General features: G+C 38.7%; 1 protein-coding gene across 3 annotated transcripts in view; it reads left to right on the top strand.

The window, feature by feature from the left end:
- DYNC1LI1 (dynein cytoplasmic 1 light intermediate chain 1) overlaps positions 1-15,166 on the top strand; it is a 72,729-nt gene that overhangs the window by 38,924 nt on the left and 18,639 nt on the right. For all 3 annotated transcript variants that reach the window (XM_070727306.1, XM_070727308.1, XM_070727307.1), the window contains 8 exons: positions 10,123-10,292; positions 10,853-10,946; positions 11,709-11,844; positions 12,267-12,378; positions 12,754-12,813; positions 12,958-13,002; positions 14,247-14,367; positions 14,558-14,716. In XM_070727306.1, the coding sequence (XP_070583407.1) occupies positions 10,123-10,292; positions 10,853-10,946; positions 11,709-11,844; positions 12,267-12,378; positions 12,754-12,813; positions 12,958-13,002; positions 14,247-14,367; positions 14,558-14,716 (897 nt within the window). The remainder of the gene's footprint in view (positions 1-10,122; positions 10,293-10,852; positions 10,947-11,708; positions 11,845-12,266; positions 12,379-12,753; positions 12,814-12,957; positions 13,003-14,246; positions 14,368-14,557; positions 14,717-15,166) is intronic.

Below are 15,166 nucleotides of genomic sequence, written 5' to 3'. Positions count from 1 at the left end.
ATGCATGATCTCTGGCGGGCCCGGGACAGGGGTTTATCCTCTGTCCTGGTGCTTCTTGACCACTCAGCGGCTTTCAATACCATCAATCATGCTTTCGTTTTGCACCGACTGGAGGGGTTGGGAGTGGGAGGCATCGTTTTACAGTGGTTCTCCTCCTACCTCTCTCATCTGTCACAGTCGGTGATAACAGGGGATCAGAGGTCGACTCCTAGGTCTCTAACTTGTAGGGTTCCTCAGGGATTGGTTCTCTCCCCTCTGCTATTTAATATCTACATGAAACCGTTGGGTGAGATCATCCAAGGGCATGGGGTGAGTTACCATCAATATGCCGATGACACTCAGCTGTACATCACCACCCCATGTCCATTCAGCGAAGCTCAATCCATACAAGACGGAGTGGCTATGGGTACTGCCTCCCAAGGACACGTCCATCACCCTGGGGGGGATTATTGACCCCTCAGAGAGGGTTTGCAACTTGGGCGACCTGCTTGATCCACAACTAACATAAAAACACCATATTTCGGTTGTTGTGAGGGGGGCGTTAGCCCGGGTCTGCCTGGTGCACCAGTTGCAGCCCTATTTGGACAGGGAATTCTTGCTCACAGTCACTCATGCCCTTATCATCTCGAGGTTCAACTATTGCAATGCTCTCTACATGGGGCTACCTTTGAAGAGTGTTCGGAAGCTTCAGCTTGTCCAAAATGCAGCTGTGCGAGCAGCTTTGGGCCTTCTGTGACATGCTCATATCTCGTCATCACTCCACGGACTGCATTGGCTACCGATCTGTTTCCGGACACAATTCAAAATGTTGGTTGTTCTTCTGGGCTCTATGGTATGAGTCTCCCGAAAATTCAAGGGTACAAATTTCAGACACACACACACACACACACACACTTGAAAGTTCAAAAACAATGTTCTTTATCCCAAAAATTCAAAAGAAACAAAACACCCTTTTTATATTGAAAAGAGCACTTGTCCCAAAACAACCTGGTAGTCTGTACAATCCTCTTAATCAGTCCTTAAGTATTTAGCTAGCAGCTGTGAAGAAACGTCACAGCCCTCCTTCTTCCACAAAGTGAAACACACACACTTTGCTCTGCTTTGGTTTCAAAGTCGTGAAAAATCAACAAACAGCAAGGCACAGTCCTGAAGAACAACGATCAGATAATCTTCCACAACGGCCCAAGCCAGCACACTGCTATTTATATCAGCAGCTCTAATTACTGCAGCCCCACCCAAACACAGGTGGCCTCTCTTATCTCCTGTAATATTTCCTCAATTGGTCTCTTCTATGCATAAGTCTGCGCCTGTGTGGGTCTAACACTTCCTCATCCGAATCAACCGAAGATAATGGAGATTGGCTTCCTGGGCTGTGTGCCAAGCCCCCTCTTCCAAGTCACCTCCACCTTCTTCGTCTGAGGAAACTGCACTACTTGACTCTGTCGGCAATAAAACAGGCCTATGACATGTTGATGTTTTCCCTGCATCCACCTCCACATTCCTTGGGGCAGGAGCTGGGCCAGAGCCAACCACAACAGTTGGTTATGACCTATAAAGCCCTACATGGCATAGGACCAGACTACCTCCGAGACCGCCTTCTGCTGCACAAATCCCAGCAACCAGTGATGTCCCACAGAGTTGGTCTTCTTAGGGTCCCATCGACCAAACAATGTCGGCTGGCGGGACTTAGGGGAAGAGCCTTTTCTGTGGGGGCCCTGGCCCTCTGGAATCAGCTCCCCCTGGAGATTCATACTGCCTCCACCCTCCTCGCCTTCTGAAAGAGTTTAAAAACTCATCTTTGCCACCAGGCCTGGGGGTCCTTTGATCTTCTTCCCTGACCAATGAATGCTTTAGTTTGATTGTTGAATGAATTATATTGATAGTTTTTTAATTAGAATTTTAAAGATCATTTTTTAATGTATTAATTTGATTGTTATTATTGTTTCTTGTTTTCTGTACATGCTGTGAGCCGCCCCGAGTCCTCGGAGAGGGGCGGCATATAAATCCAATTAAATCTAAATCTAAATCTACATAGAATTGACCAACTCTATCCACAAGTCAGAGGCTCTCTTTATTGCCTATCATCCATGTTCTCTAGGGACCAAAGTCTCCTCCATGACCTTAGGCAGATGTATTAGAAGTGCTATAGCCGAGAGAGGGGTAGGTTTGATGGCTGCAGTAGCGGGAGACTTTCCTCTCCCTTGGAAAGGCTCCAAATCCCCGCTGCCCGGGGGTTCTGGCCCTTTTAGACCAGACCTGATCCTTCCTGAAGGGAAGATAACACATGGGACGCTTCCAGTCTGCCCCACCAGACGAACTGGCTTAGTCTCACACCAGCTGTGGTGTGAAGCTGGCCAGGCAGCCATGCCTGAGCTGACACAGCTGCAGAGACAATTGATGATTGGTAGCATCTGGAAAGAGCTGGAGGAGTTTACTTACAGAGGAAGAAGCTGGTGTTGGTGAGTTGAAGCGGCCAAAAGGGATTTTTTGATTTTTTTTTTCCTGCTCAATTTGATTTCAACGGAGCTAAAACAGCCAGAAATAGAAACCGGAAGCAGCTGTCCTTGCAATGAGGCAAATTGATAGGCTTTCGAAAGTAGCAACTGCCCAAGATTAGATTTTCAAGACTTAGCTATTTTTAAACTTGTTTTTTGAATTGGGACTCCTTAAATTCTCGTTGTAGAGGCTATTTTTTTTCTTTTTTCCTTCTCATTTACACATATCAAAGGAAGAGGAAGTCTATAAATACCGGAAGACTTGAATAAATTTGTTATTTAGTGCCATCTTGTGGCCGGAGGAAATATAGCAGCCAATCTGTATTGCCTGGAACCATATCTTATTTGCTTTGCCCCTCTTTTTTTTCTCTATGAAAAAGGTGGAATGCAGCTATGGCTTGGAAGGAAGAAACTAATTAAGATGGAACTGATTGAATTGTTTCAAAATATATTGGATAATGCAATTTGAAAAGAGGTTTGAGACATTTTAAGAACATCGACATTGAAAACCCAGAAGACAGCAGAAGATAGCAGTACTTCAAAGAAGAGGAAGGGACTAAGGGTTTTGTTTGTTTTTTTTCTTCCCATAAAGCTATAAATTATAAAAGGAAATGACTATGAAATTAAATTAATTGGAATTATTAATGATTTAATTTTATTAGAGTCTATTATTGAAAAGAAAATTAGAGATAAAAAAAGTTAAAATGGAATGATGGAATAAGGCGAGGAAATTGAAATGGTTATAAGAAAATGAAAAAGGTTATGATTATGATTATTATGGATGAGAAAATCAAAAATGGTTATGATTAAGGTTATGATTATTTTGGATGATTACTAGTTTTGATAGTTTTATTGATTATTTGAATTATAAATTTATTATGTGATTTATACTGATAAATAATAGGAAAGGAAAAAGGATTATTAAAGGAGGATTAATATGGGATAATAGTTAGTATTGATTATGTTGGGTATGACAGTAAAAAATGGATGGAGTAAGGAAAAGCTGAATTAAATAGATTAGGGAAGATTATTACATTGAGTTGAATAGTGGAAGGTACATAGAATAGGGAAAATACATAGATTAAGGAAATATATAAATTAGGGAAGATTATTGCACTGCAATTGGCAGTGAAAGCAATTAGAATAGGGAAGATTATTGCACTAGTATGACAGTAACACATAGATTAGGAAAGATAATTACCCTGGGCTTGGCAATGGAATTTATAGATTAGGGAAGATTATTACATTAAGAATGACAGTGGAAGATATATAGCTAAGGGATATATATATAACACTATATATATATATATATATATATATATATATATATATATATATATATATATATATATATGTTTTCGTAGATTTTCACGGGTATATGTATGTAGATTGTTCTGAGTTCGGGTTTTGCCCTGAACTCAGAACAATCTACATACATACATACATACATACACACAGACATACATACATACATACATACATATATATATATAACAAATATATATATATATGTATGTATGTATGTAGATTGTTCTGAGTTCGGGGCATTGAGATAGAAAAACATCCCCAAAATATGAACAAGCGGGATGATACCTCTCGCTTACCAGACATCTGGAAACCAGCCCTCAAACGTATCCCAGCCATAGAAACCAGACTCAGAACACACATTGTAAAACAATCAAGTAGCCTGCAAGTTCCAACTACTCAGGATATCACGCCTAATCTACAACCATTAACTAATCAGCATACCTCAGCTACATCAACGACCCCAATTGTTACCCTACTGACTCACCAGGAAGTTTCTACACAGCAGGCAATTGCTGAGCCATCAAACCACACCCAGCCACCAGTATTTATAGAAGGAATGCAGCTCAGGTCTCGCAGTGTTCGCCTGAGAACAAGGACAGAAACACCAGCCTGAAGATGACGAGTGAGACCTCGTCGAAACGTCGCCAGAAATTTCCAAATCCTACACGGGAAGAAGACCGTCATACCTGTACCCGTGAAAATCTACGAAAACATATATATATTGGAATTTTTGATGGAAGATACTTTTCTTGAAAAATAATACAATAATATGATATATAGTGATTATGATTTGTTAAAGTAGAAATGAAACTGGTATAAACAAAGAAATGAAAGGAATGAAGCAAATGGGAAATACTTTAAAAAAAATTTAAAACACAACCCTTCCTTCTATGTATACTGATATTGTTATAATTAGATTAAGATTTGATATGAATGATTATCTTTTCTTTCCTTCCCGGGATATAAAGAGAAGTAAATTTGGAAATTTCCTTTTTTAAGGGCAGCTTCCATAAAATGAGGGTCTTTTTAAAAAAAGTAAGAATGAGTTTAAGAATATAAGAAATGGATTGTACCATGACGGCACAGTTTTGGTAGATAAACAACAAATAGCCACGAGAAATTGAGATAGTTAATAGCACTTTGAACTCGAATCAGGGCGAAGGAGAATAGCTGAAATCTGGATGATAGGATTTGAAAAGGAGGTAGCACAGGATGAATGATATGTACCAGAATAAATTGGATAAATAATTAGGAAATTTGGATTAAAAATGGCATTTGATATTATATTGCATTGTATTTTAATTTGAGGTATGTGAATTTGAATCTCTGTAAGGTGTGGAAAAACAATAAAAATGTATACATCCCCCCCCCAAAAAGAAATGCTATAGCCAAAGCATATGAATCAGCTTCAATGCCAATCCCTAGAGACATCACAGCACATTCCACATGCAGCGCAGCAACATCAGCGGCATGGGCTAACCAAGCCCCTCTAGAAGAAGTTTGCAGAGCAGCCATCTGGTTTTCTCCCAACTCCTTCATCAGGCACTACAAAATGGACTCTTACACCTCCGCTGATGCAGCTTTTGGCAGGAGGGTCCTCCAGAGTGTTGTAACTCATTATCTCTAATGTTTACCCTCCATATTGGGACACGTCTCCTGGGTATGTCCCACATGACTACTGACTCCATTTGCCAGCATGGAGAATAGGCGTTGGATACTCACCTGAACACTTCTTCTCATGCATAGAATGGAGACGGTAGTCACCTCCCTCCCTAGTGAGATGATATTTCTCCTGTTATTCATTTTCATTCTCTCTTTTCTTCCTACCTGGCCAAGAGGTGACTAAGTCGACAGCCACCACAAGCCAAGTCATCGGATTCACGAAATCTGGGAAAGGGGCAGATCCGGCAGTATTTTTAAAGACTTGAAGCTCGATCCTGATTGGCTTTGATAGTGAGCTTATCCACGTGACTACTGTCTCCGTTCTATGTACAAGAAGAGGCGTTCAGGTGGGTATCCAACACCTATTTTCTGCTTGATTTTAGGGTTTCAATCCTTCCTTGCAGGGAGGCGGAATCAATTAGATGGTTCTGCCCCATGCCTAAAGGCCCTGGTGGGCTTTCAGAGGCTCCTTGGGGAAATATTGGATTCGCTTATACATAATTCAGTGGAGTCCTTGGTAACAGCCTGGAATACAACCACAACGAGGGCTCTTTACTGGATTGTGCCTTTGTGACTTCCACAGCAGGAGACCCAAGAGCTCTCCTTGGTTCTCCGAGGAACTCAGGGGGATGAAACACCTGAAGAGACATCTAGAGGAGCATTGGAGGGCTTGTAAATCTATATCCGACTGAACACTGTTAAACTCTTTTATTAAGACTTATCTAGTGGGGATCAAGGCAGCAAAATGTTTGTATGTTTCTGCCTTGATTGCCTCTGTGGAATCCTCTTCACGCCCCCCTTAATGTGGGGGTGGAGGAACCCTTGCAGGGCAGAGCTGAGGATTTTAATAAGTTTTTCACGGATAGAGTCGCTCAGATACGGACAAACCTAGGCTCCAACTGGTCAGTTTCGACTGAGGTTACAGGGATCCATCTTAGTCTAGTTGTGTGGGAAGAGTTTGAACTGGTGACACCTGATGAAGTGGACAAAGCCATAGGAACTGTGAGCTCCTCCACCTTTTTATTGGACCTGTGCCCCTCCTGGCTCATCTTGACCAGCAGAGGGGTGACATGAGGCTGCATCCAGGCAGTGGTCAATGCTTCATTGATGGAGAGGTCCTTCTTGTCTCCTTTAAAGGAGGTGGTGGTGCACCCCACCTCAAGAAGCCTTCCCTGGATCCAGCTATTTTGAACAACTATCATCTGTCTCCAGTTTTCCTTTTTTAGGGAAGGTTGTTGAGAAGGTGGTGAGGCTCCAGCTCCTACAGTCCTTGAATGAAGCCAATTATCTTGACCCTCATCAGTACGGTTTCAGGCTGGGTACAGCATGGAAACTGCTTTGGTTGTGCTGATGGATGATATCTGGCAGGCCCAGATAGGGGTCATTCCTCTATCCTGGTGCTCCTTGACATCTCAGCAGCTTTTGATACCATCAACCATGGTTATCCTTCTGCGGTGACTGGAAAGGTTGGGAGTGGGAGGCATGATATTACGGTGGTGCTCCTACCTCTCCGGTTGATCATAGTCTGTGTTGGCAGGGAGTCAGAGGTCGGCTCCTAGGCTCCTCCTTTGTGCTGTGCCTCAGGAGTCAGTTCTCTCCCCCCTGCTGTTTAATATCTACATGAAACCGCTGGGTGAGATCATCTGACAACATGGGGTGGGTTACCAACACTACGTGGATGACACCCAGCTGTACATCTCCACCCCGTGTCGATTCAGTGAAGCAGTGGAGGTGATGTGCTGGTGCCTGAAGGCTGTGAGGGTATGAATGGATGTTAAGAAGCTCAAGTTCAGCCACAATCACAAGATGGAATGGCTGTGGATTTTGCCTCCCAGGGACAATTCCATCTGTCTTTCCATCACCCATGTGTGTGTGTGTGTGTGTGTGTGTGTGTATGTGTGTGTGTAATCTTTGTCCCCCTCAGAGAGGGTCCACAACTTGAGAATCCTCCTTGATCCACAGCTGAGTCTAGAACAACACCCTCAGCTGTGGCAAGGGGGATGTTTGCACAGTTTTGCCTGGTGTACCAGTTGCGGGCCTATTTGCACAGGGAATCTTCTTGCAGTCACTCACTCACTCGTCCCCTCACAGCTCGATTACTGCAATGCCCACTACATGGAGCTAACTTTAAAGAATGTTCAGAGACTGCAGCTAGTCCAAAATGCAGTTGCGCAAGCCTGTTATGCGCCTACCGAGGTATCACCATCATTCTGTGAGCTGTATTGGCTACTGATTGGTCTCTGAATGCAATTTAAAGCATTGGTTATTATCTATAAAGCCCTACATAATTAGGACCAAATTATTTACAAGACTGTCTCTCACCTCATGCATCCCAGCGGCCAAAAAGAGCCCACAGGGTCGGCCTTCTCCAGGTCCCATCAGCCAAGCAATGTCGCCTGGCGGGGCATAGGAGAAGGGATTTCTCTGTGGCAGCTCCTGCCATTTGGAATCAACTCTCCTCAGAGATTCGCACTGATCCCACCTTCCTGGCTTTTGTAAGGCTCTAAAAATACATCTTTGCCAGCAGGCCTGCAGCCATTAAGCATTGCCATTCTTGCTCTAGCTGGCAGTATGAGAGTATGATTGTGATTGGATTCTAATTGAATGGATAGATCAGATTTTATGTTTGGGTTTCTTATATTTTGTACTTTTGTATTTGATTTTATTGTGTAAGGTGCCCTGAGTCCGCTGGTGAAAGAAGGCCTAGAAATCCAAATGAATGAATGAATAAATAAGTGTGTGTGCGTGCGTGTGCATGTGTGCTATTGCTATATAATATATCTCTGCTGCCTATTAGTTTTTCTTTAAAAATTGAAATACAGTGGTACCTCGGTTCTCGAACGCTTTGGTTCTCGTACATTTCGGATACCGAACAAAATTTTCGGCAAAAATTTGATTTGGTATCTGAACAAAAATTCGGATATCGAACAGCCACAGAAAATTTTGTTTATTATCCGAAATGCTAGAAGATCTGAGGGGACGGGGTGAGATGGAATGGGAGTTGGAATCCGACATGCCCATCCTGGCCGCCCACTTAACAGCCTCCCAGTCTCTAGTCTAAGCACTCCAAGCTGTAGGAAGGGTGGGGGCGGCTGCAATACCGGCAGTTTTGGTGGGACTCCTTTCCTCAGTGGTTCGTCTTGTACCTTTAGGCAGCTGCACCAACTTTCTCCTCCCCAGCTGCGGCTTTCCATCGAGCAGCAGCAGCGCCGGGAACGTCACATGAGGAAGGGAAGCCGCTAGAGCAGCGGCAACTGCTGAGATGGCTCCGGCAGCTTCCCTTCATCACATGACATTCCCAGCACTGCTGCTGCTCGATGGAAAGCCGCCGGCGGGAAGGAGAAAGTTTGTGCAGCTGCCTAGAGGTACAAGACGAACCACTGAGGAAAGGAGCCCCCCCGACACTGCCGGTATTGCAGCCGCTCCTTCCTACAGCTTGGAGTGCTTAGACTATAGAGCTCCTCAGATCTTTATCCCATAGGAAATAAAGAAAATAGGGGCTAAGAACCAATTAAATCCATTTCCATTATTTCCTATGGGATAAATTAATTCGGTACTCGACCAAATTGGTTCTCGACCACACTTCTGGAACGAATTGTGGTCGAGAACCGAGGTACCACTGTAAATTCTCTGGAAGAAAGGCAAGCATAATTGAAAAGTATATATAGGACTTACAACCTCAGTTGAGATCAAAATCTTGGTCGTATAACAAAGCAGTTCTAAAATGAGTTATCTATCACATGACTGTTTCTCTCAACAATCATAATCTTGGATTCCTGGTTGCGGTTGAGTATATGATGCCTCAGAAGGAGGGGAAGAGACCCTTTGGAGGCCCAAGCATGCTGTTTGTGTTTCTCTGCTTTGGAGCTGAAAATCTCGCTCTCCCAAAATCCAAGTAGGATTTTCAGCCTCTGAACGACACTAGCACACACACAGCCTACACTGCCTTTCTTAGGGCTTTCCCCAACCTTCTGAGGCACACCATGCTCTTACCTTATTGTGCTACTACCCTATCCTGGAAAATCCTGCTCGGATTTTGACTTCCTCTTGTCTGTGGACTGGCTGAAAGAGTTATCTGTCAAAGGAATTTATCTCCCTGCCTGCTTGGATTTAAGCAATCCATGCAGGCACAGAACTGAAATCCTTGCAAGCAGCTTTTTTCAGTCAGCCCACAGAATAAAAGGTTCCCTGCCAAAGGTTTTCAGCTCCATACTTGCTTGGATTGCTGAAATCCCAGAAGGCACGGAATTGAAATCCTTTAGCAGGCAACTCTTTCAACCAGCCTAGAAAAGCAGAGGGAGTCCTCTTAGAAGGTGCAGCAGCTTGCAATCTCCCCTGCCATCTTCCTCACTGATATTCTGAAGAAGCCAGCAGAGAGGATTGCAAGTAATGATTACATAGCAATCACTCGTGAATATGAACAGGTTGTCAAACATTCAGATAATGATAACAATGTGACATTTTACAGGCTGTAGAAAACCCTTTCCAGGGCAATTGTTATTAGAACTATTGTTAGGTGACTTAACTATTATTTAACTATAACTTAATTATTTACTTAACTATTACTTAACTATTGTTAAATGAAGGACTACCTGTGAGAGATACCTAGCATTACAATGCAAAGTTTAGGGAGAAAATAATTTATTTATTTTTTCAGTTGTTAGAGATTTTCAAGAATATACAGAACCAGGAGAAGATTTTCCAGCTTCTCCACAAAGAAAAAATGCTTCATCCCAAGAAGACAAAGATGATAATGTTATTTTACCTTTGGGTGCAGATACACTAATATATAACTTAGGCATTCCTGTCATAGTAGTTTGTACAAAGGTTTGTTCCATTTTAATTAAACCTATATGTCTTCAAATAATTTAATTAAACCTTTAAATTAATTGGTTCATTAACACTCTTAAGATAAAATAATATATTGCTTATAGATTTTTTAAAATTTTATTTTTAGTCATTTCTTATCTTTTTTACTTTCAGTATATTGTAAACTGGTAAATGTAAATATTTATGTATTCATCCATCCATCCATCCATCCAGCCAGCCATTCATTCGATTTCTAGGCCGCCGTTCTCCAGAGACTTAGGGTGGCTTTGCATGTAGGCTTCAAATGTATTTTAGATTGATGCTAATTATGACTGGAGACAATAGAAATCCAGTATATTAATTTAATATTAATTATTATTTTATTTTATATTTTATTATTTTATACATTGGGAGTTTCTAGACATGAAGGTAAAAATAAAATTCTAAATTTAACCCAACTATCTACATTAGCTCAAATATTTACAACTATTTACAACTATTCACCAATATTCTACATTAACCCCAACTCCCAACAACCAATTATTAACCCCAACAACAATTATTTTACTTATTTCTAGTGCGATACCCTTAACGTTCTGGAAAAAGAACATGATTATAGCGATGAACACTTTGACTTTATTCAGTCATATATCCGACAATTTTGTTTACAGTGTATCCTTTATAAGATATACCTAACATTAACTTTCAGTTTAGATTATTGTAAAAGTCATTCTATGCTCCTAACCTTCTACTGAAATAAAAAAGATTAAGGTGATAAGATTATTCTATCTTGTTTGGAAATGTCAGTAAATGTTTCATCTGTATATAACCTTTGTTCTTTTTTTCTTTCCAAGCAATCAAACCAGGAGTTATCTTTTAATCGTCCTAGAAAGAAAAATTGTTGAATAATATTTTGAAGTTGGCCTTATTTATGTTCATTCTAAAGTTAGTCGCTATCAAGTCTTGTGCAAGAAAAACAGGGAATTATTAATTATTTTTTAATTGCCTATGTCATAAAAGAAGGAATAAAAGGTCTGCACCGAGTGGCCAGATGAATTTTTCTTGTTTGGTATACTGGTATACTGTATAAGTCAATAGGAAAAATTATTATCCTACTTCACCTTTCTTTTGCTTTAAAGATCTGAGTAGGTTGTAAATGCAAAAATTGGTCTCAAAATTACCATTTCACCATAATTTCATGCCATGATTCCAAACTGTCACCATATGGGACACTCATACTATGTATATGATAAAAACATATAGCATACGATTTATATGATAAAAACATGTTTTATAACAAATAATTAAATTGTTAGATTTGACACAATTATGAAACTATAGATTTTTAAAGTTGGTGGATATTAATATAACTTTAAGATAATATGTATATTTGCAAAAATTAAAAGGTAGGATTTTCTTTAACAAATAATTCAGATGGTGCAGCACTTATTTACACTTCAGTAAAAGAGAATAAGAATGTTGATTTAGTTTATAAATATATTGTCCAGAAATTGTATGGATTTCCTTTCAACGTACCTCCTATTGTTGTGGAAAAAGATTCAGTATTTATGTAAGTAACAGGATTTCTGTACAATTTAAAATATTGCTGCTTATTTTCAATGTTTTAAATATGTTTTTTATTTAGATTTAGAAATTGAAGAAAATTTTAGATTCACTGGGAGGAGAATTTAAGATGGAAGAACACTTTTCTTGTCACACTGAAACCTTCATTTTTTGTTCTACAAGTTTTAAAATGCTTCCAAATGAAGTATTTCATTGCTATATATTGAATTAAGAGGGGGAAGTATATTAAAATAGTAATGAATAAATTCTCTCTGTGTGCATTTGTGTGTGAATTTTTACGGTGGATTTTTTATTTTAAATTTCAAAAGGGACCCCATAAATTTAATATTAAAAGAACAGGTTTTTTATATGCTAAGGAATGAAAAGTGAACAATTGTAATCTGTTGTGTGATACAGTTTTCCTTTCAGTCCTACAGGATGGGACAATGAAAAAAAGATAGGAATATTACATGAGAATTTTCAGATTTTAAAAGTCAGTGATAATTTTGAAGATATTGTTATAAAGCCACCTGCCAGAAAGGTAATTCCTTACATAATTAAAAGTCATATTAGTATATTGCTTTATTTGCAATGTTAGAAAATCTTAAATAATTATATGTGACCTGCTATTTAAAATAAAACTGAAATTTCTTTTTTGGTTCTAATCTGAATCATACTGAGAAGTAAAAAAAATCCCTACTCTACCCACTAAATTGAGAAATTCATCCCTGAGTCATAAGTATTTTATGATAAATAACAAAAAGATAAGAAATTATTTAGGAGATTTGATTGGTTAAATGAGGCCTAGGCTATTTAAGAATTTTAAATATCAGAATAATGGTGGAAGGATAGCTTTTTGATATTCATGTGTCTCATATTTTGCTAGACTCATTTTAATAAGTTTTTGTTGTTACAGTTTGTACACGAAAAGGAAATAGTAGCAGAAGATGATCAAGTATTTCTTATGAAGCAACAGGTATTAATCTATACTTTTTACAGTCTAAAATGAATTTTAATTTGAATTAACTTGAATGTATATTTTTAAATTTTATAAATATAATGTTTATTCATTATATTTATGAAATACTTATGTTGTTGTATGACTGGTTGTGTTTTTTAGACTCTGTTAGCCAAGCAGCCACCTTCTACAACTGGACGGCCAGTGGTTAGTAAAAAAAACCCAACTTTCTGGTATTAATAATTTACAGATATTTTGTTCTAATGTGGTAGAGTGGCACATTTCTAATATTTCACTGTCTTTGTATTTTGTACCTGAAATCTTCAATATTTTGCTTTTTTTAGACTATATATACTGTAACAATATATCTAACATTTTTTTTAATTCAGTGGGACTTGTGAGTAAATGTAAAACATTGTCCTGCTAAACTGTATATCCTATCTTTTGTTGATTTCACTTTTTAATTCTTTGTATCAACATTAATCAGTGAAATGGGTTGATAAATATCTTTACTTGCTTTTAATTTAGCTAATCTAAGCTTGATTAAAAATCTTTTCTAAACTTTTCTTACCAGATATCTCTTCAAACATGACAAAGTTTTGTACCAAAAGATGTATAAATGTTTTATAGCACTCAATGGGGAACTCATTCAATCCCAATGTTTTACCTTTTGCCATTTTTAAAATTACTGGTTTAATCTCTACTTCAGATAGTGGAGGAAATAATTATTATTTTGGGGTATTTGGTAGATTAATTTTGTTTTAAAAGACCTCTATGACTTCATTTATCCTCTGGTTTACTGTATAATTCTGAATCACTTTTTAATTTAACTCCAAATTTTTAGATTTTGAGGACATGAGATATAGGTCAAAATTGAGCTATTTTGCAGTTTTGTTAATGTTGCAAATGTTATTGAGGTCTTGATTATGGAAGTTAATATTCAATCAATCATTCAAATTTTTATTTTGGTCGAGATCAGCAAAGAACCTCATGTTTTTTCTTTTATAATGAACTTTATGTTTCTAATAAGTATTATAGTAAAAGATTTTTCTAATCTGTTGAAGTAGGTTCAGTGATCATCAGTCTATTTTTGTTCATTCTATCAATCTATATGCCTTAAATTACAATCTTGGGGTTTTTTGTCTTTGCATAAAGTTTTCCCCTTTTCTTAATTTTTGTTAACACATCTGATTCAAAAGGTTAATTTAAAAAACTTATTTTTATAGGAAAAAGGAATTGGTTATTTTCATTCTTTCAAGTTTCTAACCTGAAATGAAATACCTTTATTCTAATCATTCATGGATAACCTGAATGAACCTATAGTGTTAAGAAGGCCCCCTCCCTCAGTAGGCAGCTAATCTTAAATATAATATTTTAAACATTTTAATATTTTCCAAATGGTCTTATGTCCATGAGATAAGTGATTTACATTAGGTTCATGTTCTGTATAGGATACCTCACAAAGGGTACCTGGAGGATCACCCAGAACACAAAACAGATCTGTAACCTCCAATGTTACCAGTATTACATCCACCCCTGCTGGATCTAAAAAAATAGATCCTAGTATGAAAGGTAAAACACTGAAGATATTATTAATTTATTGTAATTGTTTGGGATTTTGGTTTAATACTCAGTTGATGAGACAAGCCTTAGTATATAATTGACATTTATTTATTTATATTTGTATAACAGCATTTTATTATGTTTAAACATTTCAAATTAAACTACAATATATTATCACTTTATCATGGAATTTTTTCAGCTGGAGCCACAAGTGAGGGAGTATTGGCAAACTTCTTCAACAGTTTGCTGAGTAAAAAAACTGGAGCACCCGGTGGACCCAGTAACATTGGTAGTCCAGAAATAGGAAGCACTGGAAATGGTAGCAGTGGTAATCTGCCACCATCTGCAAAGAAGTCAGGTAAGAATTTTAGCTGCACTGAATTTAGATTAACTAAAGTCATATTAAATGCTCAATCAATTACTGTAAATACAGTATAAAAACCTATATAACGATTTCACATTTAACTTTAGTGATTTGTATTTTGGCTGATTTTCTTGCTGTTACAAGTACAGTGGTACCTTGTGATACAAACCCCTCATCATATGAACTTTTCGAGATACGAACCCAGGCTTCGGAATTTTTTTGCCTCTTCTTATGAACTTTTTTCACCTTACGAACCTGCTTCCGCCACTGAGATGCCCCCCCTCCGGACTTTTGTTGCAAGCCAAGCGCAGGTTTTTGCGATCCTGGGATCCCCTGAGGCTCCCCTCCATGGGAAACCCCACCTCCTGACTTCCGCATTTTTGCAGTGTTGTAGGGAAATCACAGAAGGGGAATCCCAGGATCGCAAAAACGGTGCTCTGCTGG

This window comes from Erythrolamprus reginae, chromosome Z (genome assembly GCF_031021105.1).
Source record: "Erythrolamprus reginae isolate rEryReg1 chromosome Z, rEryReg1.hap1, whole genome shotgun sequence".
NCBI lineage: Eukaryota > Metazoa > Chordata > Lepidosauria > Squamata > Dipsadidae > Erythrolamprus > Erythrolamprus reginae.
This window is presented reverse-complemented; position numbering and strand designations above follow the sequence as displayed.